The sequence below is a fragment of the Drosophila suzukii genome, chromosome 2L, assembly GCF_043229965.1.
Source record: "Drosophila suzukii chromosome 2L, CBGP_Dsuzu_IsoJpt1.0, whole genome shotgun sequence".
Taxonomy (NCBI): domain Eukaryota; kingdom Metazoa; phylum Arthropoda; class Insecta; order Diptera; family Drosophilidae; genus Drosophila; species Drosophila suzukii.
Window position 1 is genome coordinate 8,706,520 of NC_092080.1, and position 26,604 is coordinate 8,733,123.

A 26,604-nucleotide genomic window follows, 5' to 3' on the forward strand; every position below is an offset into this window, starting at 1 on the left:
ATCATCAAGTAGTTATTTACAAACCATTTTCTATATATCCGAAATTTCTGAGGTAATTGTTTTGTTTTGCTCTTAGTCATTACTATTTCCTTTAAGACTTGGAATAAATAAGCTTTAAATCATAAGGAGAGTTAAAAACATGAGTAATCTGATCGGCAGTCTCTGAGCGGAAGCCTCAAGTTCAGAGTTTTCTCTCTTATTGTAATCTAATTTGAAATAATCTTTTGTGCGGGTCTTAAGTTGCTCTTTTTGTAGGCCTTTTTTATTGCTATTTATTTTGTTTGCCTTGATTGCATCTTCCGTTTTGATGAAAATGAGAGGAAGGCGGAAAAATAATGAGATAATTCACAGTAAACTGTTTCTTCAATGATGAAATCTATAATAATGTGAGCTAAATGAATTACATTTTTTGGGCTACTGCTTTAAGAAATTCTTGTTATATTTGTAATTCGTCTTTTTTATATCTTTTACAGTCAGTCTTACTTAATGCAAACAAGTCGGTAGCCCCTCGATCAAGCTATAAAAAATAATCCACTGTTTTCTTTGTGCAAAGATAAGTTGATATCAGTGGGAAATGTTTGTGCACTGAGAGAAAGAAATATCCCGTTTAAGACGAGTTATGCTTATCTTATCGTAATCTTTAAATTGACATACATAGTTTCCCAATAAATCGACTGGTAATAATGAAATATGGGAGTAAATGTCATGATTTGATAAGATGGCTTGGGCAAGAAATTGCAAGATTGCCATGTGTCATTCATGCAATCCTGAAACTCGACTCAGTCACTTATCTTGGCTCTCGTATTTCACTCATTGTACCAACTACATTGTTTTCTCAGCTCCTTCAGTTGTCGTACTTACTGTCATGGCGAAGATAATGAGTAAGCGGCTCTATCGAAATCGAAAACAATGCTCATCAGTGTTTTGGTTTCGATTACGGTCTAGAGTTCGCATTGGTATTCTCATTTTCTGTTCTCCGTTCTTCGGAACAAAGAATAGCCTGATAAGACGCCAAAAACAACTGAAACATCGCAAAAATAGCGGAGAAAGAGTGGGTGGACTGGATTTTCGGGGGCGCAGCTGAAACCAAGTAAAAACACAAATCAACTCCAGCAGAGCTTTCCATTTCGTTTTCTCAATTTCCATTCCTTTTTCAGCCAAAAACACACTCATACACACTCGCAAGCCATATGGCCATATGCAAATAATGCAAGGGGTGGGAAAACTGTGGGGGGGGGTGGTTGCTAGAGATATAGTGGGTGGTGCATCAGATAGAATTATCCGCAGTGCGCTAGCACCAGGATATTTAAGCAAAGAAATCGCTTTATTACATTCACTTGGCGCCACGAATTCCTTGAAATGCAATTTCTACCCTGAATCGGTGTCGGATTTGGATTCCGTTTTGAGAGTTCATTTTTTGTGGTCTTTCAAATAGTTTGATCCGGCTTATGTGCATATAAATGCCCGTATAACTTAAGGATTGATGATTTTGATATGGAGGATTTTTTTGTAAGCGTTTTTATAGTTTTATTAAGCTTTAAAATATTTTTTGTGAAATAATTTATAAGATTCCCCAATTTCAAACAAATCTTGGATCTTAAGTTTTTTTTTTTTATTGTGATTAAAATTAAACAACGTATTACTTATCTTATCTTATTGGACTTTAAGAAAATTCACTAGAACCAAGAATATATCTCGAAATCTTAGCAAATGACATTAAATTTCACCTTCCGGTTAGGGCTTCCGTAAGTCAGCTCTGCGAGAAAAAAGACCACTTCCTCTGATGTTTTCACTTGATTTACATATGAATCCGCATAAAGCACGGCAGTCCGAAACTGCAAAGAAATGTGGGCCAAGCCCCCGAGTCCATCCTCTTAACCCACCGACGCGACGCCACGCAACCCCCCTTAACCCATCTGTAGACACAGCTGACGTTTAAAAACTTGACACAACGCTGCATGCAAAAGTGGGCGGAAGTGGGTGGTGCGGAGAAGGCGGAGTCGTAAGGGGGCGGTGGGAAAAATAAAACTGGGAAATGAAAAGAAATGTAGGCGGATGTGGGTACACTTAAAGAATAATACGTATATCTTCGGCTATAATGAAAATATGAGAGATAGGATCTCTTAAAATATATATCTTACCTTTGGAGACGATATTATAGTATCAGTCAGAACTGTACCATATATCACTATACTATATAACATCAAAATACTTTATAAAATATGATAAAAATTGAGAGATAAAATATCTTTAAATGTATATCTTACCTTTGGAGACGATATTATAACATCAGTCAGATCTATACCATATACCACTATATTATATAACACTATACCATAAAACTAACAAAAAATACTTTTTAAAATATGATATATGACAATGAAAAATTGAGAGATAGGATCTCTTTAAATATATATCTTACCTTTGCAAACGATATTATAATATCAGTCAGAACTATACCTTATACCACTATATTATATAAAACTATACCACAAAACTAACATAAAAATACTTTATAAAATATGATAGAGTATACTTTTTACAATGTGTGTAAATATTTGATAGGTCATGTGGGCAAGGGAAATGCTATTATTATTTAATTTTATTTTTCGTGCAGTTCTGGTATCTCTGCTTTTGGTTGAGATCTCTTAAAATATATATCTTACCTTTGGAGACGATATTATAATATCAGTCAGAACTATACCATATATCACTATACTATATAAAACTATAACATAAAACCAACATAAAAATACTTTTTAAAATATGATATGATGTGGATAAATATTTCATAGGTCGTGTGGGCGAGGGACATGCTATTATTATTTTATGTTATTTTCCGTGCATTTCTGGTATCTCTGCTTCTGGTTGCATATCGTATGAGTTAACCCACCGGGCGCCAACCCCCCCACAATCCACCCCCCTTTTGTAAGCCGCTGTGTCTGCACAGAATTTCTTGCATAAATAGCAGCATGTGCGGAGATCTCTCTTTGTCTGTGGAACAAAAATAAAAACATTTCTGCTCTGGCTGCATTTAAAAGTAAAATGCAACTTCCGCCCCCAATCGAATGTTAATGTTATATGAACAATTTTCGTTGCCATGTGCGGTTTGCCATTGTAAAATATTTCTGAGCTCCGGTTCTGGCCATGTCATTTTTTGGTCACTGCGCAAATCGAGTTTTCTTGTTTGACTCTGCAGCATTTAATTCCGTTAATTACGAGTGCCCACTTTAAGGAGGGGGTCTTTTGGGGGTCTGTAGTAAGTATCGCCCTCATCTGTCGCTGACAGTCTGCCCAACTTTATGTTTATTTTCATTTTCATTATGATTTCATATTTTTTTGTATAGTTTTTGTTTTGAATTGCTTTTGGTGGTGTCTAAACTTTAAAATTCTGTGGGCGAAATGGCTTGATAAATTGTTAAAGTTCGGAATTTGTTTGTGGCACATGTCAGTGCTGCATTATGACGATATATCGTCATTATAATGTAGGATTTTTTTGATATAAGGCAGATTGCCTTGCATGCTTTCTATGTTTTCCTTGCTTTTATTGCTTGGATGGGGTTTTCTCGACTATCTTGACCCAGTAAGAGCTTGAGTTCAAAGCTGGCTCAAATGATGATAAAATGGAAAGAACAAGAAGGGTGGGGAAATCTATAGATTTCATATAGGAAATATGCAGGTTAAAGCTTTAATGCATTGATTTAATTTATTATTTAATACTTTTAGAATTATAAACCTTAAATTAATTAGTTGCGCATGGTTGACCGTGACATTTGCAATTTAATGGTTTCTATTTCTCTAAATATAGAAATAATTATTAAAATCCCCTGATTCCCTTATAAAAATTTTAATAATGGTTGGTTTTAATAATTTATAGTAAATTCCAAAGTGTATTTTTAGCAAAGGAAGGTTTTATAAAAGTGTCATGGTTTCCGATCTTTCTCCACAGTAATGAAGTAATCGATCATCTTAAATCACTTAGGGCTTTGTCCTTTGTTCTTAAGGAGTTTTTTCTCGAGTTTAACATAGCACTCGAATTTGTTGAAGGATTCTTGGCACTTATCGTCATTCTTGATAGAAAGGCAGACTTGATTGTCCTCTGCCTTAAATCTTTTCTTTGCTACATCCAGTATAGGCAATTTCTCGAAGACGCAATGTATAAAGCACTTAACATTGTGTGTTCTTGCTTTGATTTTGTACTTCATCATAATACCCATGGCTTCTTTAAGTTGAACTTTGTTAAGCTTTGCGCAGTCATTTGCTGATTTTACAATGGTCGGTTGCTAATAAAAATAAATTCATAAGGCTAATGTATAGGCCAATAAAATTCAACTTACAGAACTGGCCAGAACTGAGAGGCTAACTAGGAATGCAGAAATCAGCAACAGCCTCATTTTGCAGATCGGGTTTCTTTGTAACATTCAGATATAGCAGCTCGAATTTAAATAGATTCTTGTGCCTTACATTAGGCACACCTATTAATAATTTTACGGTTTTTTAAATTCTTGTACAAGGGGTTATGGAAAATTGTAAGTAAGCCTGTTATAATTAGTTTCACATGGTCAACTTATCGATATATATAAGACCATAATTTATTAAAACCCTCTGCGGTTGCTGATCCCAATTGCGCACATATATTTTTAATGGCTTCCCACCTACGATCCACTTGTAATCCCCTTGTTACTTTTAACAGTTGCATATTTTTTGTGCTCCTGTTGCGGTTTTTGCATTTTAAATAAATCCCATTTGCTGTCAGTTTGACCTGCAGTTATCTTAATTATTTGCATGTGGCCGGCACTCGTTGTTAACAGGATGGAAATACATTGAATGCCATAACTACAAGTAAATGGTCAAAAAGTGTAGCCGGGGGTATGGGTTTTGCCATGACCTGTCAATTCTTCAACGGGTTTTTTCTTGTCCCGCTGCCGTCTGAACCATGGTTATAAAAAATTCGCAACAGGAACAATCTGCAGTCCTGATGCTGACAGTTATGATATGGCAGCAGGACACAAAAGAGAGTTGCGCTGGGGAAAAAAATTGAAATTGCATTGCATTGCAATTAATCAAATGGCGAAACAGATAGCTTAATTTGTTTACGTTGTGCCCTGAAATGCAACCCGACAGAGAAGCCAACTCCATTGTCCGTTAAATGTCCGTATTTTGTCCGGCAATGTCATTAGCATCCTGATTACCTCTACATTTTTAATGCGCTTTCATTTGTTTGCCCACATGTGCAAATTATACTGGAACGCCCTTCACTTTGTCGCAATGACCGCGATTAAAAACAAATTAATTTTAAATTAATTACTCGACAAATATTACCCGAAGCTGAGTTTTCTGCTTAATTTTTATGTCAATTGTCAATAGTCTAATTGGTTCTGAAGTTCTTAAAGTTTATCTTTTAGAAAACTTGATCCGATGTGTTTTTTAATTTTTATGATGAATAATTCTTTTGGCAAAAGTAATGGGAAGATTGCTTTCATATGCAACACATATAATATTACGCAATTTTAATATATATATGAACCTCAAACAGCCACATATATTGCACTCTGTATTCCAGCTCTTTATCATAAAAGTTGTTTGAACAGTTTTCGCGTGCAAGGGAAATGCAATTCTCATTAACATTTCGAATTTTTGCGAAAATTTTCAGCATTGCATATGAAGTGCTGTGGGTAAGGCAAACTACATATGAACTTTGTATGAAAATAAAATATTGAATTAAGCATATACAAATGGGCCGAATGAATTTTTGGTTTGGCACACGCGGCGTATGCGCAATATTTAGTGCACTTAAAGAGCAACCATTTGCATAATGAGGGAATCATTCCAAAACTAGTACCATCCCTAAACCACGAACACAAATAGACATAAACAAAAGTAAAAATTGTATTGGGTTGTGGTATTTCCGCCCCGAAGAGTTGTTCAATTAATGTGTGTTGGTCCATGCGGAGTATGCGTAATGCCAAAATGCGAAATAAGGTGAAATGAATTGCGGAATGGTTTCAGTAAATAGGCGCATAATGCTTTTCTGTATTCAATGTTTATTTGGGGTCAATAAAGGGGGCTTATTGATTCCCAGGACTGCATTTTGCCAGCCAAAAGCAATTAAAATGAGTTACAAATTGTGGGTATTTTGGCTAAATGGTTAGGTATTTAGAAATACTTTTTTCGGCTCAAAGGGTTTTTTTTCATATGAACTTTAAAATATTTTTATTTGGCTTAAAGATTTTACTCATTTGTCCAGACTGACAAAGACAACCAGACCCGTTGACATACAAATAAAAATCCATATAATCCCACCCTTGAAACTTAACCCCCTGCTGCCCATCACTATAGTAACTATAGATATGTACGTAGGTATGCCCAGCGTGAATTCAGACTCACAGTTGAGGCGTCCTTCCATATAAATCACATAAATATTCACATTCATTTTCATTTCCAACACTCTACCCCCCATTTTTGTTTCATTTCGTTTTCCTGTTACCAAAGAGTCCTAGATTTACATATTCATTTTGCTCCACATTTCATTTTTTTCAGCGCTCTATGTGTTTTTTTTTTTGTTTCTGTGGAAAAAGCGAGTGGTGGCACTTAAAAAGTCGTTACAAGGTGCAAAAGTTTTCTATGTCAAAATATACAGCCGGCAGAGGCAGAGACAATGACACTGAAGTGTGGGAAATAGTTCTGGGAAATGGGGTTTCATAGTCGCCCACATATGTCAATGGTTTTCCAAAAAAAAAAAGAAAAGAAAAATAAAATGAAGAGGCTCGAACGTTTCTGACCCATTTAGGAGTTCCGTGACAGAGAGATATATATGCCGTCAATTTGAAAGAGGAAAAAAATGAAAACAAAAATTCCCATTTAATTGCCCGAAACGGAAAAATGGTAGACAAAGTTTTAAGCTTTCCAAAATTTTCCTTTGCCAAACACTGAGCACAGGTTGAGCCAGAGATGTGTGGACAAAGTTTGGACCGAAAAATTTCATAACTTTTCAATGCGGCTAATATTAAGTTACCTCAGCAAGGATTTAACTTCAATCAGCCCACACACACAAACACCCACACACATCCAAAATAGCTAGGGAAAAGTCCTTGCAATCAATTTCAAATTTCTCCTGGTCTCATTTGCTTGGGCGTAAATTACTTATGAGCCATTCATTTATTACACCTATCGACAAACTACGCAAAATTGACAGCTTAATGATTTGTTCATAACTTTGCCAATGGGTCCTTATTTATAGGAAACTTGGACGTACGTATAGGTAAAGAGGCTGTAAATGGTAATTAGAAAAGTTGGGCTCATGTGTGTTTCACTAAGCTCTGGGGGAATTATATGAAGCCAGAAAGTTTATCGGACAAATTATATGAGAGCTTGGCTGTAATTGGATTACGGGAAAAGGAATAGAACGAAAGTATACTTTTGGGGTTAAAGCTTGTATGTTAAAGTTTCTATGTAAATACTTAAAAATAAAATTAAATTTTTATTAAAAGTCTTTATAAGAATATTTAATATTATACTCCTGGCAAAGCTGGTAGAAGAAAACTTTATATATTTGCTAAATTGTGTGCTTCGATTCAGAATGATTTATTCAGATACTCTTTTGCCATCTGAAATACTAAACCAAATTTCTTTGATGTGCAAATTTCAAACTCAATTATCTTAATATAATTTCAAAGTTTCGTAACCAATTCTGACAATTTGAGCATAAATATTGAATATGGGCCAGAAGATAAAATGAGGGGAATGTCGGCAACTTTCACACTTTCATTGAGTTTCTAGAAGCAACATCAATTTGCCATTTCATCAATTAAATATGCTGACAGACTTCAATTATTTATAGAGAATGAACCCAAAAATGCTGCCATGAAAGCGAAGATATCTTCAGGTATATTTATTTAAATACCTGTTTGTGTATTCCTGTATATGTATGTATGTTTTCAATCTGAGCTCGTCTGTGTGTGTGTGTGGGTGGAAATTACTTTTCGGAAAATTATCATGCACATTGGCCGATGTCACATGCCACTCACACAAATGGTCTTATATGGGAAAATTCAATTTGATGCTGATGCAGTTGCGCTGCTGTTGTTGATGTCACTCGCCCGACTCATTAAGTATTAATTGTAAATTTTAATTAAAATAAACCGAAACGATTACGGACACAACAGTGGAAAGGAGACGAGGCGAGATTGACCGGCAAACTTTCCTGCTTCTGATGGCCAGGTAATAATGTTTACTGATTTTATACCACCACCCCCCCTTCTTCTTCGGGCATACACATTACCCATATAAGTATACATATATGAAAAATCCCATTAATTGCCCGGTAAAAGACCAGTCCAGTAGGGTAAAAACAATAATAAATACTACAAGATTGCGACTGCAGCAGGGAATGGCAAATGAAAAGAGCAACTGCAACTGCAACTGACATCTTCCACCATTCTGATTCTGGCCGACTTTGATCACTTGGTTAACGTATGACTTAAAGTGGGCGTGGCCAATCTGGGGCAGGTTTAAGTATCGAACATTACGTGATTGTTGCGGCAGGCCGATTAATTTCATATGTTGCATTAAGACATTATGACAGACAAGGCTGGGTTTAATTCTGCTTTTGTTAATGGCTCTTAACTTTGGAAATATTGTTATGAAGTAAGATAATATTTATTGATACAATCTAAGATGTTCTGTTACTCAGCTTAAATTGAAGTTTATAAATCCACCAATTATAGATATATATGAGGGATCCTCTACACAGAGAAAATTTTGACGTTCTCATCTGTTTTGAAAATGTTCTTAAAAATAGAAAGACATATTTAAGTTGAAAATGTTTTTATTTTGCTCGAATTAAGTTGAATTGGCGGTACTTAAGAACATTGTATGTACAAGTAAACTATTAGTTCAGTCCTTGGCGTATACTTATCAAAAAGTTGTTAAATAAACTCAATTTAACATTTCTCTTCTCACCATTTCGTTCTTATATTGATACCGAAATATACTTACACAGTTTTTAAGAAAGAATGTTCTCAATTCAGGAACAATGTTCTCAATTCAAGAACAATGTTCTCAATTCAAGAACAATGTTCTCAATTCAAGAACAATGTTCTCAATTCAAGAACAATGTTCTCAATTCAAGAACAATGTTCTCAATTCAAGAACAATTTTCTCATTTCAAAAACAATGTTCTTAGATAGTTTTCTCTGTGTAGAAAACAGCCCATCCAAATCTGAATTTGGATGTACAACTTTTTGTGTACGTTAAAACAAACAAAAATAGTGCTATTTGAGGGTTGTGTTGCCATTCTATAAGTAGGCAAGATTCTTCGACAATACTTTATGTTTTTCAAAGAACATTCCCCCATTTGCATGATAATATCCTTTCCTTCACTTCAAAGTAACTCCATAAAGCCCCTCTTAAATGGAAATTCCTTTTCAGATTAACCCTGATAAAACCCCGATATGCTGGCTTTCATCATTCCTTGGGTGTGACTGAAAAATGGCCAATAAATCGTGTGTTAATAATCAGCCCCTGTGCACATGTGGGCGTGGCACATTCACACAATGAATGGCCCGGCAAACACAAGCGGAATGAATTGTATTTATTTGTGCGCCATAATTTGCTTATTTTTGTTCCACGTTGTCACGTCTGCGGGAAAATTCTCACTGACCCGTAACAATTTCCGATTTTTTTCGTGAGCCCACAGAAATAAAAGTTAAATAAAATACAATAAGTTATTACGGCCGATTGCGTTAATGATCATTTATGGCTGGTCGAATTTGTGGGCTTATGTAAATGGCACTTGGATGCTGTAACCCCCACCTCCAATTCTCCTTTTTTTCACATGCACACAGGGACAAAGTGTCCGGAAGGGCGAGAGATTTATACTTAAGTGATGTAAATGTTTTGCCATTTGACAGTTTATTGACTTTTATGAGTTAGTTTATTATGTTCTTTTTTTATTGCCCCAAAAACGGGGGGTATACGGTTGAGGGGGGTCCTGCGAAATATCCTTGTAATTGGACGCGTGTTTGGCATAAGCAATGAGAATGCCATTGTGTCCAAGGTCCAAGGACACTTTGTCCTTGTCTTGGGATGTTTATGGTCTGAAAGCAATACGAGATTTGAACTAATGAATATGATAAACATTTTTATGGCCCATGGTGACAAACAAAGGTCAGCTGATAGTGATCAGGAGACACACTTTAATGGAAAGGAAAGACAGGAAATTATTTTGCAAATGGTCTGGCAGCTAGGAGGGATTTATCTATTCAGAGGGGATGGCAAAACTAATTTAATACCTTGGCTCAAAATATTAATATTTCATTTAAAAATAGCTTTTAATTTTGTTTACTTGATCAAAAATATTAAAAATTCTAAAATAATGGAAAGGATTTATTTGTATAAATACTCTAAGTCCATATTTGCGTTCATATTTAAAATTGTGCAAATGGTTTAACAAATATTTTGATCAGGATTATTTTGGCTATTCCCACTTAAATATACCTCGGGCCATTTATCAATTCCTCACCATTCCTGACCCCTCCAAACCCAAACAGTTTCATAAATTATTTCAAAGCCAGATCAACATCAAAGCCATTTTATACACATTCAGTTGAATTTATTCATTTCATATTACTCATACGCACTGCTTACCAGCTAAACATTTTATTTCGTTATTTTTGGGTGTTCTTTTCTCGTTTCCCATTTCTGTTTTTCGTTTTTCACTCCAATTAAGCTAATTCAATCCATTTTCTATTATTGATTTGCTTTGCTTTCATTTAATTTGTAATCAATAATTTGGACTTCCATTTGTGGTTTGTAAAATTCATCAAAGTTTTCGGTTCGTTTCGTTTTGTGTTTACTTGTATATCGTTTTAGTTTTGTAGCTTGAACAACATTTATGTAGAGTTGGGCATTTCATAATTAACTATAAGGTAGAGTTGACAATGCATATGTATTGTATGTATCGTAAGGATTCCACGCTCTTCAAAATCGTTCATTAATAACTTCCTTAACTTTTTCTCATAAAAAACGTACAAAAAATGCGATTGATGAATGAAAGTTGGCAGCAAAAATTGGCAATAGGCTGAACAGATATCGTCTATATATAGCAAAAAGCATTACGTTTAATTCCCTTCTCTAAACATTTTTGGGTTAGGTTAAAGTGAATTGCACACACAAAGTTCTATCACAGAAGATACAAGAAAATAGAGAACTCAGCAGCAACAATTAACGAGTTTTGGGATGGGATTGCATTTGGTATTTGGTATTTGTCATTGGAATGAGACAAGCTCTATGTCCAGATGAAAGCCAGGATGAGAACGTATATGGGATATAGCGACGGATTCCATCTACATCCAGAGGCTGTGGTGAAGACCTTCACGGCACTCCAGTCACTCAGTCCGGCGAGATTTCGACTGGCCGCCCTCATCAGATACGTGGTGTTTTTCTCCAGATGGGGGATAATGTATTTGTAGCCTGCAATTAATAAAAATAGTAAAAATATTTTAAATCAAATTAACACATTGAAGAGCAAACATTTTAAAGGTAAACAATTTCTAATTAAGTCCTTGTATATTGAAATTGTTGTGTGAAGTCAATCAAAATGGAATACTAAAATAGGTATTAAAGTAAAAATTGGCTTACAAAATATAATTGCTTAATTTAATAATTCATATTTATATTATATATATATTTGAACAATACAAAATCACAGTTGGTTTTAATTTAATTGATAAAACACACAAAAAATTATAAATAATTTAATTTTTTATCAACTTCATATTTGTTGTATTGTATTTTTTGTATTTGAATAATAATCCACCCAAAAAAAAGGTTAAGATTTAATACCGGTTACATTAAAAACCATAGGCAGTATAGAAATTAATGTATAGATTCAAGACTATTTAAGTAATCTATACTTTACAGTTTCATATCAATATTGAAGATTCTAGAATTTTGATCTTTCGTATTATTTTTAAACCATTTAATTTAAATTTTATACTTTGGAAAGTATTTATTTAATACTCATCTTATCGGCTCCAAAATCGATACTCATACTAGCCTAAAGTTAATGTAGCAATGGATGTTTTTCTAGGACTATTTTGTTCGGTGTAATAATTTATTGACTTATTATATTATATTATTATACTTATAAGCTTAAGCTTACCCCCGTGAAAAGAAAAGTCCCTTTGCTTGGCATAGCTCCAATTGCCGGCGCTGAACTTGAACTCGCTTTCGCTCAGATAGGCCACCCGGTAGCCATAGATCTGCATCTCATCCGAGACGTTTGTCATCGGGGGCGTTTGAAGATCCAGCTCAAATCCGTTGGTGTAGAGCCTCTTTAGCTGGAAGCGTGTGGGACCCAAGGGTTTGGGCCCTGGCCTCAGTTTAATAACCCGCTCGAGCATTCCCAGCGGATTGGCCACCTTGCACTTGTAGTCGCCGAATTGGGAGACATTCTTCATCTGCAGCTGCAACGTGGCCCCATAGTCGGCCACGAAAATGCGGTGATTGAAGCCCACTATGCCTTTGCCGTTGTGCAACCAAGTGAAGGATGGTGGCGGCTCACCCATCGAATCGCAGCTTAGGTTCACGGCCCCGCCCACATAGGCGTACTGCACGGGTAGGGTCTCGTTAAAGGACCAGTGGGGCTTATCTGAAAGATAGTTGAGAAAAAATATGAGAATAGATAAAAGGTGCAAGTGCGAAGAGTCCTTTTTGAAAAAAGAAGTGAGTGTATACCATTTGTTTTGTATTTGTTGGCTGAGAAAAAGGGTTTAGTAAAAGTTTCACCCAAAGTTAAGTTCTCAGAATATGTAATATCCCATTTAGGTAAAAATAAATATTCTGAAGTTTCCATTGAAAATTGTATTTAAGTTGAAAGGGACAAGAAGGACTTTTTTTAATAAAACGGGACCTCTTCTTAATAATTTAGATATAATTTTCTTAAAGTGTACGCCCGCATGCCCAAAACTGTGTCCTGATTTGGTTTTTTTTACAAACGAGTGTACACACACTCCCGGAAAGGTGGCAGGATATGAAAAAGGATATCTGTTGCACTTTGTCGTTGTCTGTGCTAAAATCCTGTCACTGACACCGCACACGCGACTCCAGTAATTTTTCCTTGGGTCCTATTTAATATGAACTTTGGGTAAAAAATATTTAAATACTGGAATAACGAAAGGTATGTATGCCAAGAAAATAACCCAAGCGATGTTGACTCCTCTAGCGCCTGCAGTAATAGAAGTGCAAAAAACCAGAATAATCAAATCACACGAACAATACATTTTTGTCTTTCTCTTGCTTTCATCTTCAACTCCTTTTAAAAAAATATCAACAAGAAATGGTTTCAACCTTGACTCAAGGAATGGATAGCAAAGAAATACAAAACAATGGATCGGGAAATTGAATAACCCTCTGCTGCGAATTCCATTTTTCTCACTTTTCCTGCCTTTCTGCGAACTTTTTTTTCATCAGGGAAAGTCTTTTCGCATTGGTAGATTGCTAGATAATAAAAGTATCAATAAAGGAAAGTCTTAAGTTTCAATTAATTTAAAGCAGCTTTTTACACCCGATACTCAAAGAGTAAAAGGGAAAATTGGATTTGTCGGAAAGGCAGAAGGAAGCGTTTCAGATCCGATGAAGTATCTATAACTATCTAGACATGAGCCCCTAAAACTATAAAAGCGAGAAAGTTGGGATTAAGCATATCTATTTATGGGTTCTTGCAAGTTTGTTTCCGCAAGTGCCACTTTAAATATTTTGTATCAGTGTACATTTAAAATGATCTTATAGATCTTATCTTTATAATGAGAATCCTACCAATTGCCTTATTATTTCAAAAGTTATGATTAACTAAAATAAATGGGATTTGGCATGGTCATTGGTACCGCTATCCTCTTGTTTCGAATGTATCTTCCATTAGGGTCTGTATATCCCCTGCAGTCTTTATGCTTACTCCATTATAAGCCCTACCAAATTATACGGCAGCCAAAAGCAATTAAGTTTCCATACTGGCCATTAGCTCATGTGCTGCCCACTGTAAATTGTATGCTGCCCAAGGACTTTGGAGTCCACCACCCTTTATTCCATTGAGGACCAGCTAATAGAACATTTTAGCATTTCGTCGTTGTCCCAGTGTCCTTGGCATCCTTGTCGCCATCGTCGCCGATGCGGGCCATTGAAGTTTATTACTGAGAATCCTATGCAAACCTATATATTGCCGCATTTGCAGCATTTCAACTGCTGCTCCCGTTTCTGTTTCTATCCGGAATTCCCTTCTTGGGGGTTACTGATGGGCAGCAAATTAGTTTCGGTTTCCATTCGTCTGCTGTTTGCCTTCCAGTTGCCAGCTGCCCCACGGATTTCTCCGCTTGGGTGGCTCTAGCTGCACTATGAAAAAAGTGGATCTCTAGGGTTAAGACCCCTAGGTTATAAAAAAAAATGTATTATATGCTGTTACTTTAAACTCAAAGCAATATACCATCTTCTAGGTATTCAATTTGATACGCTAACAAAGATACTTTACTTAAATAGCTATCTCACATTTACTTTAGCTCGAGTTTCTCAATATATAATAACAATACATAATAACAAATGGTCCTTGTTAAGTAAATATAATTAAAATGTATCATTTATATTATTTATTTACCCTATATCTTAGGTATACATCAATATTTTTCCCAGTGTTCTAAAGTTGAATTGTGCCAAAATTCGACCGGTAGTCATTAGTAAAATTTTGACGGCAACTCAATTTGGACGAGGAGCTTAGGAAGCTGGACGAAGAGCTCGGATGAAGTTGACCAAGCTTCTACATATTTGGCTCCCCTGGTGTTGGTTTGTTTATGAAGCCATATGTTCCGATATCGATGGGAGGAACTTGGCAGTGTCAGTATTACAAATGACCCTCAGAAGACCAGTTTTTCGGTTGGCAAACACCAGGAATTATTGGGTTGTAGTAAACTAAACTTTTACTCATGTGAGGAATTTAAGAATGTGAAAAGGTTTCCGTTTATGAAGTAAAAGTGGGGAGGTTTATATGATATGGGATACATTGTTTAATAAATCAACAATATTTTAGAAGCATTGAGGATGTACATTCCTTGCAGATCCCCTGACATTTCACTGGATTCTCAATTTCCCATGGAATTCTTATTTCTCCTGATTTGAATCCCCTGCCACCCCAAGCTTCGTAAGTCGGGTAATATGTTTATTAGGAAATTCGCATCAATAATTTGCATTTCCCAGCCACTTGACCCTGACATCCGGATGGAATTCGCTACTCAGTACTGAGGGGATAACTTCAATCGGGGGTTTGCTCGCAGCTGAAAATCTCATTAAAGCCAACGAAGCATGCTCACTTCCCAAGGGGGAAAAATTGGAGGGACTTAAACAACTTTAAGCTGCCGTCAGCAAAAAGATTGTGTTGCCCAGTATTCACCCAGAAAACTAAAAAAGGGGGACTGTAGCCAAATGCAATTGCCAACAAGTGGGGTGCAAAATAAATTCCCGATTAAATATTATCGAGTGTGTGCATCCTGCAGAGCAAGGATAAAAACTATGTATAGATGGAGTGGGACAATGACACTTACGCTGTATCCTTAGCAATATCGTTATTTGATCGGAGTCCGAAAAAGTAGGTGTTATACGCATGGCCCGACATGTGTACTCCCCGGCATCCGCCTGGCTCACATTCCTGATGTACAGACCGTTGGACAGGCGATTGTGCTTCGACGAGTTTACAGCTGCAAGCAAAGCAAAGACAAGGGAATTGTATGGTCAGAATGGAAGGGAATATACTTAGTTGCATGGCTAACAAGCTTGCCATGCCAGCGGCTTCGAGTGCACGATGAAAACTAAGCTCAATATATCTTGTTAAATAATCTGTAATTTAACAAGACATCTATTTGGAAATAAGCTTTAGATGTGATTACATTTTTGAAAAATATTATATTTCGTTTGCTTGTATAAATCTAAATTGGAACTAATTTAAAATAATTACGGGTGCCACACAAATCATTAGGGTTTTGAAGTTGTAGGGGCCTAAAAGTATGCAGTGAATAAATGATAGTCGTCTTTCAGATTGAATTCATTAGACTTTGGAGTTTTAAACATATTGTTGCATACTTTTCGGCAAGTAAAAAAATGCATTTAAAAGTGATTTTGATAATATAGTCATTTGTGTGGCTATTTCTAATAAAAATTTGCTTTTATAAACCTAAATTGGATCTTATATAAAATAATGAGGTGTGCCACGCAAATCATTAGGGTTTTGAAGTATTAGGTGCCTAAAAGTATGCAGTGAATAAAGTATAGTCGTCTTTCTGATTGAATTCATTGGATTTTTGAGCTTGAAATATATTGTTGCATACTTTGGGCTAGTAAAAAATGCATTTAAGAGTGATTTTGATAACCAAGTCATTTGTGTGGCACTTCCTAATACAAATATACCATAAGTGATACATTTTCAGTGCTTAAGCCAAGTAGAAACTTTTACTAGTCTTACAATTTTAAATTATTTATTTATTTGCATTAAAACGTAAGTGAGGGATTATAGAAATATTCATTCTAATAGGTTTCTTGTTCAATTAGTTAATTAATTAGTTCAGAAATTAGCAAATCATTTGCTTTTATTATTGAAAATTTTACTCATATTTGTACCAAATGATGATCTAAGTTTTTCCGAGTGCCAACTTACTGTTTATATATTCGCCATTGTAATGCCAGGAGACCTCCGGGGCGGGCATTCCCTCCACAAAGCAATTGACCAGCGCATCGCGTCCCTCGCGCACCGATTGCACCAGCTCCGTCTTCCCAAATGAGATTTTCTCTGCGGGTCAAGTCGATTGGGAAATGGAAAATGGTTAGGGGTAAGAGGAAGACCATGAGGAAAAGCAAAGGGGTGCGTTGTTCAAATTCCGTGTGTAAATATGCAGGCATGATAGCCCCACTGCCTCATCGATATGTATAGTGTATATAAAACTAACCAGCTTCTTTGCTGATTCTGTTTACTTGGTCTCTCTTTGATTGGTAAGTTGACAGATTGTGTGCGAGTTCATCGAGTTACTTTAAATGTGGCTTGTAAAGCACTCATTCTGATTCGTAAATACATTAAATGATTTGTCAAACGGAAATTGGTCCGGAACTTTGTGCAAAAAGTGGTCAACAGGATTGTGGTAAGTGGTTAAATTGCAATGCAGATGTTAAACGAAATTGGTCGTTTTTATAAGCGTTACTGTCAAAAACAATATTTAAAGATCTTTTAAACAAGAAATTGTAAAAGGTTGGCTAACCAAAATTTATAGATAAAATCTAAACTTTTTAGCTATCAAAAATGTTTAAGAAAATAGGTGAACTTTTTCTATTTTCTCCGAAATTGGCTGACTTACTAAAACAAAGTCCACATCACAACTGAGAAAACAAGTAAACAGATCCTGCTGCACATTTTACGACCCCGTTTCTTTTATGCTTTTCAGGTCTCCAAAGCTGAAGTCAACTTACGATTTACGAGCAGCTCGAAGGAGGCCAAATATTCACGTTCAACATTCACATTCCGATTCCCATTCCTATTCCCGTTCACCTCGCAGGTCCAGTTTCCCCTGTCCTCCAGTGCGATGTGCTCGAAAACTAAAGCCAGATGTCCTTAAACAAAGGATAAATACAGAGAGAAATAAGGTATGAGCTGTAACATAAAATAATACATTTAAAGTCCTTAGATGAAGAACCAAGTATCATATTTTATTTATAAAGTTTCCTTACTGCGCCATAAATTTAATGTTTTAATGAATTTTAAGCAGTTTTTATATGATTTTTATTTAAAGCCTTAAAAAAATGTGTTTTCCTAGTTATACTTGCTAAACCATTTATTAAAATGAAATTTATTTTACACAATTTTTAAAGTCATATATTATTTATGTTCATCCTGTTCGTATGGTTACTGGGGCCCTCTTTATAGCTTCCTGTGCTAGGAATGATTTAATAAGCTTGCCATTATTCATATCCAGGTCATTCCAGCTTAACTTTCTCTTTGTGCATAGTGCATGCAGATAGTCAGTGACTTTATTCAGGGGCTGGGTCATTACTTCACCACTTACCCGACGTCTTCTTCTCGATGTGGACGCGACCCTTGGTGTTCTCACGGGTCTGTCCGCGGGGATCACGCCACTTGGTGTCGATATCCTTTTGTACTGTCTGGCAGTAGATGATGAAGGACTCATTTACAAAATGCGTTTGCGATGGCGTCGAGGGCAGCAGGCTGAGGGGGGGCGTGGGCGGAGTGGCGGAGGGCGGGATGCCAATGCCACTCCCCCCGATGCTGGTTCTGTCCATCTGGCCAAGGATTGCAGCTGCAAAAGGGGCCAAAAGGGGGGTACGCTTTTTGAATTAAATTTATTACATTCTCAAGGGGTTGATGGGGATGGTATCGCCATCTCAAAAAATAATCGTAATTCATATAGACAGCTTCTCACTTTTTCCCTTGGACTTAACCCTGCTTTTTGTATTTATTTTGCCTTGCATTTAATTAGCTTTGCTGCGAATGGATGAATGGCTTTGTATATAGATATTTTGATTTCTTATAAAATATTCAAGGCATCTTCTTTGAATCCCCAACTCCGCCTTTTTGAATTGCAGTTTTAATGGAAATTCTTATCTTGCATTTTTATAAATATAACATAACAAAGGAATGGGAATGATATAGTCAGTATTAAGGCATCAAAGGACAATTGAAAATGTAAGTTCATTTTAAGGAAAGACTTGTTATTTATCAGAAGAGCTTAACTTGTTTTCAACATTATTTTTTATTTAAACTTCTATCCATTATTAGGTCAATTTTGTATTACATGATTTCTTTCTTTTTCAAAACTATTAGTGTAAAACTGTCATGTCATTTTTTTCGTTTTATACCAGAACATTGTTTTAGCACTTTAATATTGCTTTTAAAATTCAATTTACCATTTCTTTATATCATCACTCGGTATTGTTTACATACTAGGCAATGATTTCATCATCTTTTTTTATGATGGGTCCCAAAGCGGCAAATTCCTCAATTCCCCAACACGCGAATTTTTTTTTCGCCCAACAAACAAAACCCTTTTACCCCTCCCATGGAATCCTTAGCTTTAGCCGGCTAAAATTTCAGACAAACAATTCGAGAGCTTTGATATAGACAAAATTGAAAATAAATGTCCAAAACTATTTGCAATAGGGATAAGCTTGCTTTACAATATTTTTTTTTGTAATTACTTTTTTTTAAACATGCTGTTGACGGCTAGCTAAAATAATTATTGGTAATTGAATCTGTGGGAGGTGGAAACAAAATGTATTTGAAATTTAATCTGCAAAGAGAGTGTCATATTTTCCTAGCTAAAAGTTTTTAGAAAAATTTATCTCATGCTTTGAAACCAAACTAAAGATCAAAAAGCATTAGCAAATTGCTGTATTATTCAATATATTTTTTATATTTGTTCAATCAACGGATTAACTTAAATACAAAATGCTCTTTGCGTAAATAAAAATCATTTCTTTTTAAATAAATTTGAGATACGATCAATTATTAAAAATATTTTAAAGAGGCTGATAACAAAATGAAGCCAATTGAATTGCCATATTTAATCTTTCAGCCATTTGTGCTTTTTTCATCTCAATCAATAAACTCTTTTCCTTAGCCTTTTGAAATATGTACTCAGCCTAGAGAGCAGCAAATCCATCAAATTGAATTTAATAATATTTTATTTGATAGGTAGGAGTGTATGAGGGTGTGTGGCAAATGTTGAAGTGAATCCAATAAAAATTCAAATTTGCCTTTTTGAATTCGTAAGCAATATAGGAGCGCACACATAAATGGAGGTAAAGTTTCTGCAATTGGATTGTTAAGGTTTGGGCTCCTTTGTGTGCTGCATATCAATCAAGTTCAAGATGATGAGGGGCCAAAAGGATGGGGCTAAGTGGAACTGTTGAGTTTATATAATTCTAACATTGTAAACTGAATTTATTAAGGAGAAGATTTCTTTGAGTTTTTTCAGGCTTGAAAATGAATTGTACCTAATTTGAATTGTGTTTGAATAAATTTATATTTGTCTAAGTCTTTCTAATAAAATAGTAACAAAGTTGCAGAGAAAAAATATAACATTAAATAATAATTTTTACATTTGCGTAGAATGGGACTAGCACTGAGTAATTTTAATTTATGGTTGAGTTCTTCAACTACTAGCTTTAAAATGGAATACCAGATTAAATGTGCCTATAGGAATTTATAAAAATCATACGGAACACGAATTTGCTTTTAAAAAAGGCTTGAGAATTTTTCGGAAATGAATAAATAATTCAAATCTCTCAGATATTTTATAGGAGGATGGAGTAACCGAGTTTGATAAGCATCAATTGAGTATCTTCCCCCATGGATTCTCTTGGGCTTTGTATTTCTTGTTAGTTTTTCCAGAGATATTTTCCAGCCTTTTTAATAACTTGTTTCTTTTTCTTGACACACTTCAAAGCTTGTCAAGTGGCTTGAGTTGGGCACGTCCCCATTTAACCGCAGCCTCCCCGTATTTCTTTGCCATAATGAATGCCTTAGCATGATTCCCATGGAACGTTTCATCTTCGAGAGTCACATGGCCATGGGCTAATTTGGGTGAAGGTTCCATCGACTCTGACAAAGCGCTCACACATGGCTTAGCATCACTTAGCTGAGATGCACAGGCATCTTCATTTTCCTCTGGCGCCAAACATTTTCCGTTGCACACTTTTAGGCCGAGAGCGCAAATGGGCGTATGTGTAATATTTCCATGCCACATTGCGTAGCCGCAGAAGATAAAAAGATGTATGTTTGGTCAGAGACAAGAGCAGTTTGTAGAAAAACGCAAAAAAAAAGGAAGTTTGCCAAAAGAAATGTTTTCCTTTGAGAGGTTGATTCCGCTACATTTGAAAGCAGATTTGTGGGAGCCAGAAAAGAAGCAAATATTTGTCTTAGTTGGATGAGCACAGGAAACGGAAATTTCTAAGAAGAAATGAAAATATAAAGAGTAGAAAATATAATGTTGCACTATCAGAAGAATATTCCAAATAAAATTTTAAAATAATTTAAAACCCAGATTCAAAACGAAAAACGCATACTTAACAAAAAAACCACTAGAACTTAAAGAAAAATCTTTAAAAAATAAAAATCTTAAATCTGTTCAATTGTTCTATTGGCGTTTATCAAATATTTAACTCATTAAGAGATTCAGAAAAAATTCATTATTAACAAAGAAACAATTATAACTTTTTGTACAATTTAAAAGCAAAAGAAGAACATAATATAATCATCACCTTCTGCTTAAAATGTTCTATTCATTTCTATGCATTTTTTGCAAAATCATCATATCTTTAAGCATCTAAATGTTTTATTGATCTTTTGTCATTCATAAAATATTTAGCTCATTAAGAAATTCGGAAAGAATGCATATTTAACGAATAAACAATTAAAACTATTTAGATGATTAAAAAATCAAAGAAGAACATAATGAAATCATCACCAACTGCTTAAAATGTTGTATTCATCTGTAAATATTTTTGCTATTATGCATTTCCAGCAAAATATTCTTATCTTTAAGCATCTAAAATGTTTAATTGTTCTTTTGGCATTCATAAACTATTTAGCTCATTAAGAAATTCTGAAAGAAATCCGCAAAACTCAGCGAACTCACATAAATACGAGCACAAAGGAGTGCCAAAAGTTGTGCCAAAACAAATGAACTCATTTGGCATTCAGCTACGAATTTCATTATTATGAAAACAAAGCAAGCAGGAAAACAAAGTGCAAGTTGAATCAAATATATTTTTGTCCAGAGTGTTTGTTCTAAAGCGTTTCCACTACTCAACGTGAGAAAAATTAAATCCTTTTTTGGATCCAAGATTATCCTACCATTTTGTGAGAGGAGTAGCAGCAGCAGAGAGCTAAGTGCAATCAGAGTATCCATAGCTCAGCGGGAATATCCTTTTTTTGGCTATAATCCTTAATGGTTAATTTCACTAATTCTCTTCTAATTATGTTGTTTTTTTTCGCAGTTAGTTTATTGCACGTTGGGTGAGTTTTTGCAGTTAATTACGAGGCTGTTCACTTGAGGGATAATGGCACATGACTGAGCCGCTCATGTGTCACGCGTGGCCGGAAAAGCGGCAACAACACTTTCACTTTTGGCCAGGATAATGGCATGACATCATCATCATCCAGCTCAGGGCCAACATTTTTGCTGCTTTATATCTTTTCTTTTTGGATGGCTATTTTGTTTTGTGGCTCTTGGCCTGCCGGCTCTTCCTTTTTTCTTTTTTTTTTGTATCTTCTTCTTAAGCACTAGCACTTGAGGAAGCACTCGGATCGTTGGAGGAGAAAGCCACCGGTGGGCGGTGGGTGAATGACGTCGTAGGTTGACATATCCGGCAAAATATATCCTGCCAACGATTTGCCACGATTTCACCGTTCAACTTTCGCGCTCTACTTGGCTGACATTCGAAGTAGAAGCCGCCGCTGGGGAATCCCCTGATCCATTTCAGGCGAACGTCGAGATTCGACTGAAAGTGCACCGCAGGACATTCGGCATCCACGGCGGATGCTTGACGAAGTTCGATTGCGAGTACGGATACGAATGACTTCACCAGTGAACGCGAGTCCTTCGATTTTTGCAGCCGCGCTCACGTTCGAACCGTTGCGAAATCAGAAAGTACACTGAAGTCATCGTTCGTCCTGTCGCATCCTTTTTGTCAGGACTTCGCCAGGAAGTCGGCCCGAAAAGGGAAAACTCCGTCTATTAGGGAACTTCGCTATGTTGGCACACTTTCTGTCGGCATTTCAGTGGGCAACTTGTTTACAAGCCATTGTTCGAAATGTTGAGAGCAGCTCGAAAACGGGGGGAATATGTTCTCTTATTTTTGCTAGGGGTAGATTTTTGGTGGTGAAAAGCATTTTTTTAAGCTTTGTTGGGGGTGGCAAAAGCGTTTTTATAGAACAGGATGTGTTTTGACTTTATGAACATTTGCCATAAAGGAAAAGCTTGTACAGGTTTGCACTGTGTATTTCTATTTGGGATGTAACATTGACTATAAAACCAAGTTTCAGACTGTATTTATAAATATATTACAAGCCATTTTTATAACAAAAGTTTTCGTTTTATGAAGCTTTGAAGTAATTTTTGTTGAAAAGCTGACATCTACAACAATGTATCGCCTTGGTACAAACAAATGCTACAGACCTCACCGCAATCCATCTGTCAGATACCCCCAAACACCAATAGGAAAACACAAATACTCATAGACCGGATACGACTAGAACATACCAAACTGACTAATGCCCATTACACGGATAGAAAATTTAAATGTATATAAAAACGCTGTTAATCCCACACCTCAGATAAACTGAAGGCCTTAGCTGCTAGAGCTCTTAATTTAGTTAGCCTATAGTTTTAACTTTAAGCTAGCTTTATATATATTATATATTAAGCCAACTCAAGAATTCGCGTTTTTTCAATACCAGCCTCTTCTGAAGAATTCGCGGTTTCTCAAATTTCTTCAACTTCATCAAAGTAAAATAAACTTTCCACTCCTTTAAAAGAAAACAAACTGATTTTTCATACACATATCGAAAAGCTTTATTCAGTGAATCCGGAGGTTGAAATCAGCCGTAGTAGACGTACGGAGAGCCATAGCCCACGGCCGGATAGCCGGCGGAGTAGAGAAACTGGGGCACCGGAGCGGGATTGGGATTGGGTCCTGGAGCGGGAACAGCCATGGCAACGGCCAGCAGGGCGGCGAGCAAGAGCAATACCTGTATGAGCAAAAATCAGGTAACGATTACGACATCAAAGGCATGTGTCCTGCGGCAAAAGCAACACTCACCAGCTTCAGCATGATGATAAAGAAAGGGGGTTAATACTCGACTTGACAAACAAAATCGAACTGCACTCGATGTTTGCTCGCTTGCAGCCTTTTATATTCACAAACATGGCCGATTTAAGGCGGATCTAAGCCGCCTTTAGCCACTCATTCGCATCGCTGACTGCATCGCATTTTGATATTCCATATGCATTCCCGCCCGCCAAGTTTATGGCTCATTACGGCTCTTAACGCGTTCGCCTAATGCCTGCCAAATGTACTGGGCACAAAGAACGTTATTGTTTCTTAATCTGTTTGCCTGACGACATCGCCACCATCATCATCATCATCATTATCATCGGTAAGTATCTCCCTCTTCCGCCCAGAAATCCACTTTCCATACTAACCCCCAACCCCAAAATCCCCAAAATGTGTGCCGTTCTTTTTGTCAACTCACTCTCCTTTCGTTGACTCTTTTTTATATCGGCTTTTGGTTTCGTTTTGGCCGGCGGCAAACATTTGGCTTCATTGTCAATTCGATCGATTTGGGAGTTTAAGAATACATGATTTTGCAATTTTATGCAATACACTTGCAGCCGGAATAGAAGTCGTTGAGATAAGAGGATTTTTTCGAGGGGGACCTTAACTCTTTATAGATCTTTAAAGTAAATGAATAAAGAGCTGAGGTCATGAATAATAACATGCGTAATAGTTGTAAATAATGTAATAATAGTGAAATATAATAATCAATGTTAATGTCTACATACAATATAAATATTTTATTTTTATATGAGATTAGCAATGTAAGTTGAAGTCTTTCGTTCAAAATTAAAAAAGGAATTTGTATGTTTTTAATAATAAATAAATATTAATATGTAAGGTTACAATATGAGTTCTTAATTTTTACTATTTTTCTAAAAGGGTTCCTTTAAATAATACGCAGTTAGTAAAGTTCTGGAATTTTTCTATAATTGCGAATCAAAAAATGGATTAAAAAACAAACTTTCAAACAACTCATGCGCAATTTTTTAACAATAACAAATACTAATTACATATACCTCCAAACAATTGTCATCTTGACAAAAATCGCATCAAACACAAAATAATTCCCAATCTCATTGGGTACACCCGACAATGTCTACAGGTCATTAATCACCTAAATGGTAGCCCAAATTTGAGACCGCAAATTCCCAATTAAAATGCAATGAGCGTAGTTAGAAGTATTCTCCAGTCTAAGGCTGAAATCACGTTCAAGGCCAGTCTATATCTAACCTATTCCATCATCGGAGATCGGTCATAGAATAAGAAGTCATTAGAATGCGAAGGAAATTTTTGTTGACAAAAACTATCGCTGTAAAAATAAAAGCAAAAACATTTGGGCCGAATGATGTGAGCAAAACAGAAGTGGTCATAAATCCGATCAGAGTCCAGAAGTGCGACTTAATAAATAAGTCATGAGTGCGAATTTTGGTCGACTGGCAGAGGACTATATAAGACCGGTGACAAGTGAAGAACAGCATCAAAACACAAATTGCAATCGCTATACAAGCATCTCAAGTCCTTAAGGAAAATATAAAAAAAACAAAATGTTCAAGCTGGTGAGTTGAATTGGAATTAAAATATATCCTGGTTCAACATTAATTGTGATTAAAGTGTTTAATAAAATTCAAAATAAATTAAGAATCATTTTTAAAAATATTTTAAAGCTCAAAAACAATTTATTGAACAACTAAGAATAAAGACAAAATTCCTTAATTTTTTAAATATCATTTAAAGTTAATAATCTTACCACTTTTATTTCCTCTTCTAGCTGGTTGTTGTTTTCGCCGCCCTCTTCGCCGTTGCCCTGGCTGTTCCCGCACCAGTTCCTCGTGCCAATCCCGCACCAATCCCGATTGCCAGCCCCGAACCCGCACCCCAGTTCTACTATGGAGCCAGCCCATACGCCTACTCCGGCGGATACTACGCCTCCCCCTACTCGTACTACGGCTAAGTGCTCCGGACATTGCAAACCAACAAACGACTCGTGATAATGCATCTGAATACGGATTACGGAATATGCGCGTGCTGGCAAATCAAATTAGTCATAAGTGCTTCAAAAAAGTAAAAAAAAATACAAAACTTGAAGAATTAAAATGTTGAAAAGCAAAATATCAACGATTTTTTATTACCGTAAATCGGGCTGTTAAAAAAAAGAAAAAAATGTATAAATTAAAAAAAACAGCCCAAAGGGCCAACAAGAATTCTGAACTGCTTTGGTCGGCTGAACGACAAGCGGTTCCATGGTGTAATGGTTAGCACTCAGGACTCTGAATCCTGCGATCCGAGTTCAAATCTCGGTGGAACCTGATTGAGATCGATATTTTGTTTTTTTTTTTAATTTTAATTTATTTTAATCAAAATTCAATTGGTACTTGTATTTTATTATTTTCATACAGTTTTTAATTCCTTAATAAATCATTTTATTAACTGCCATAAGGTTTTCGTACCACGTTTAGTTTATTTTCGTTTAGGAATTCAAAAGACCTCTGAGACTTATTTAGAGCACAGGGTCAAGAAAATTTGTAATATTAATATCGATTCTTAAATATAAAGTTAAAAAATATTTAGAAACATATGGGAAAGACGCTTCGACAAGCCGGTGCGGATGAACTTTCAAACAGGGCTGTGTGAAAAAACTCAATTGATCTGCAAGGCTATGCAATGAGTATATCTTTTGTAATATTTATCAGAACGATTTTATTTTATAACAAGTCTAGTTTT

General features: G+C 35.8%; 4 protein-coding genes and 1 non-coding gene across 5 annotated transcripts; 2 read left to right on the plus strand and 3 right to left on the minus strand.

Moving 5' to 3' along the window:
* Positions 1-3,750: 3,750 nt before the first annotated feature.
* Positions 3,751-4,429, minus strand: Obp22a (Odorant-binding protein 22a). Its single transcript, XM_017078215.3, has 2 exons — positions 4,338-4,429; positions 3,751-4,283 (listed from the first exon to the last, which is right to left on the minus strand). The coding sequence occupies exons 1-2, from the start codon at positions 4,419-4,421 to the stop codon at positions 3,975-3,977; spliced, it is 393 nt and encodes a 130-aa protein (XP_016933704.3). The 5' UTR covers positions 4,422-4,429; the 3' UTR covers positions 3,751-3,974.
* Positions 4,430-10,590: 6,161 nt separating this feature from the next.
* LOC108021627 (neural cell adhesion molecule 2) lies at positions 10,591-22,699 on the minus strand. The gene is made up of 7 exons (XM_017090434.4): positions 21,899-22,699; positions 18,090-18,341; positions 17,497-17,637; positions 16,694-16,825; positions 15,588-15,740; positions 12,164-12,652; positions 10,591-11,472 (listed from the first exon to the last, which is right to left on the minus strand). The coding sequence occupies exons 1-7, from the start codon at positions 21,951-21,953 to the stop codon at positions 11,288-11,290; spliced, it is 1,407 nt and encodes a 468-aa protein (XP_016945923.2). The 5' UTR covers positions 21,954-22,699; the 3' UTR covers positions 10,591-11,287.
* An 894-nt stretch (positions 22,700-23,593) lies between these two features.
* LOC108009677 (neuropeptide-like 4) lies at positions 23,594-23,919 on the minus strand. The gene is made up of 2 exons (XM_017074218.4): positions 23,866-23,919; positions 23,594-23,794 (listed from the first exon to the last, which is right to left on the minus strand). Exons 1-2 carry the CDS (start codon positions 23,875-23,877, stop codon positions 23,645-23,647), a joined length of 162 nt encoding a protein of 53 aa, XP_016929707.1. The 5' UTR covers positions 23,878-23,919; the 3' UTR covers positions 23,594-23,644.
* Positions 23,920-25,283: 1,364 nt separating this feature from the next.
* On the plus strand, positions 25,284-25,994 carry Nplp4 (Neuropeptide-like precursor 4). The gene is made up of 2 exons (XM_017074205.4): positions 25,284-25,439; positions 25,652-25,994. Exons 1-2 carry the CDS (start codon positions 25,428-25,430, stop codon positions 25,832-25,834), a joined length of 195 nt encoding a protein of 64 aa, XP_016929694.1. The 5' UTR covers positions 25,284-25,427; the 3' UTR covers positions 25,835-25,994.
* A 123-nt stretch (positions 25,995-26,117) lies between these two features.
* On the plus strand, positions 26,118-26,189 carry TRNAQ-CUG (transfer RNA glutamine (anticodon CUG)). The gene has a single exon. It is a non-coding gene; the product is annotated as a tRNA-Gln (tRNA).
* Positions 26,190-26,604: the final 415 nt, after the last annotated feature.

Excerpts from the sequence above, each read along its gene's own strand:
- Obp22a (XM_017078215.3), bottom strand. The coding sequence starts at position 4,421 with ATGTTACAAAGAAACCCGATCTGCAAAATGAGGCTGTTGCTGATTTCT. Across the intron at positions 4,284-4,337 it reads TCTCAGTTCTGGCCAGTTCT|CAACCGACCATTGTAAAATC; the intron begins GTAAGTTGAATT and ends TATTTTTATTAG.
- LOC108021627 (XM_017090434.4), bottom strand. The coding sequence starts at position 21,953 with ATGGATACTCTGATTGCACTTAGCTCTCTGCTGCTGCTACTCCTCTCA. Across the intron at positions 16,826-17,496 it reads CTTCGAGCTGCTCGTAAATC|AGAAAATCTCATTTGGGAAG; the intron begins GTAAGTTGACTT and ends CTTGACCCGCAG. Across the intron at positions 15,741-16,693 it reads CAATGGCGAATATATAAACA|CTGTAAACTCGTCGAAGCAC; the intron begins GTAAGTTGGCAC and ends CTTTGCTTGCAG.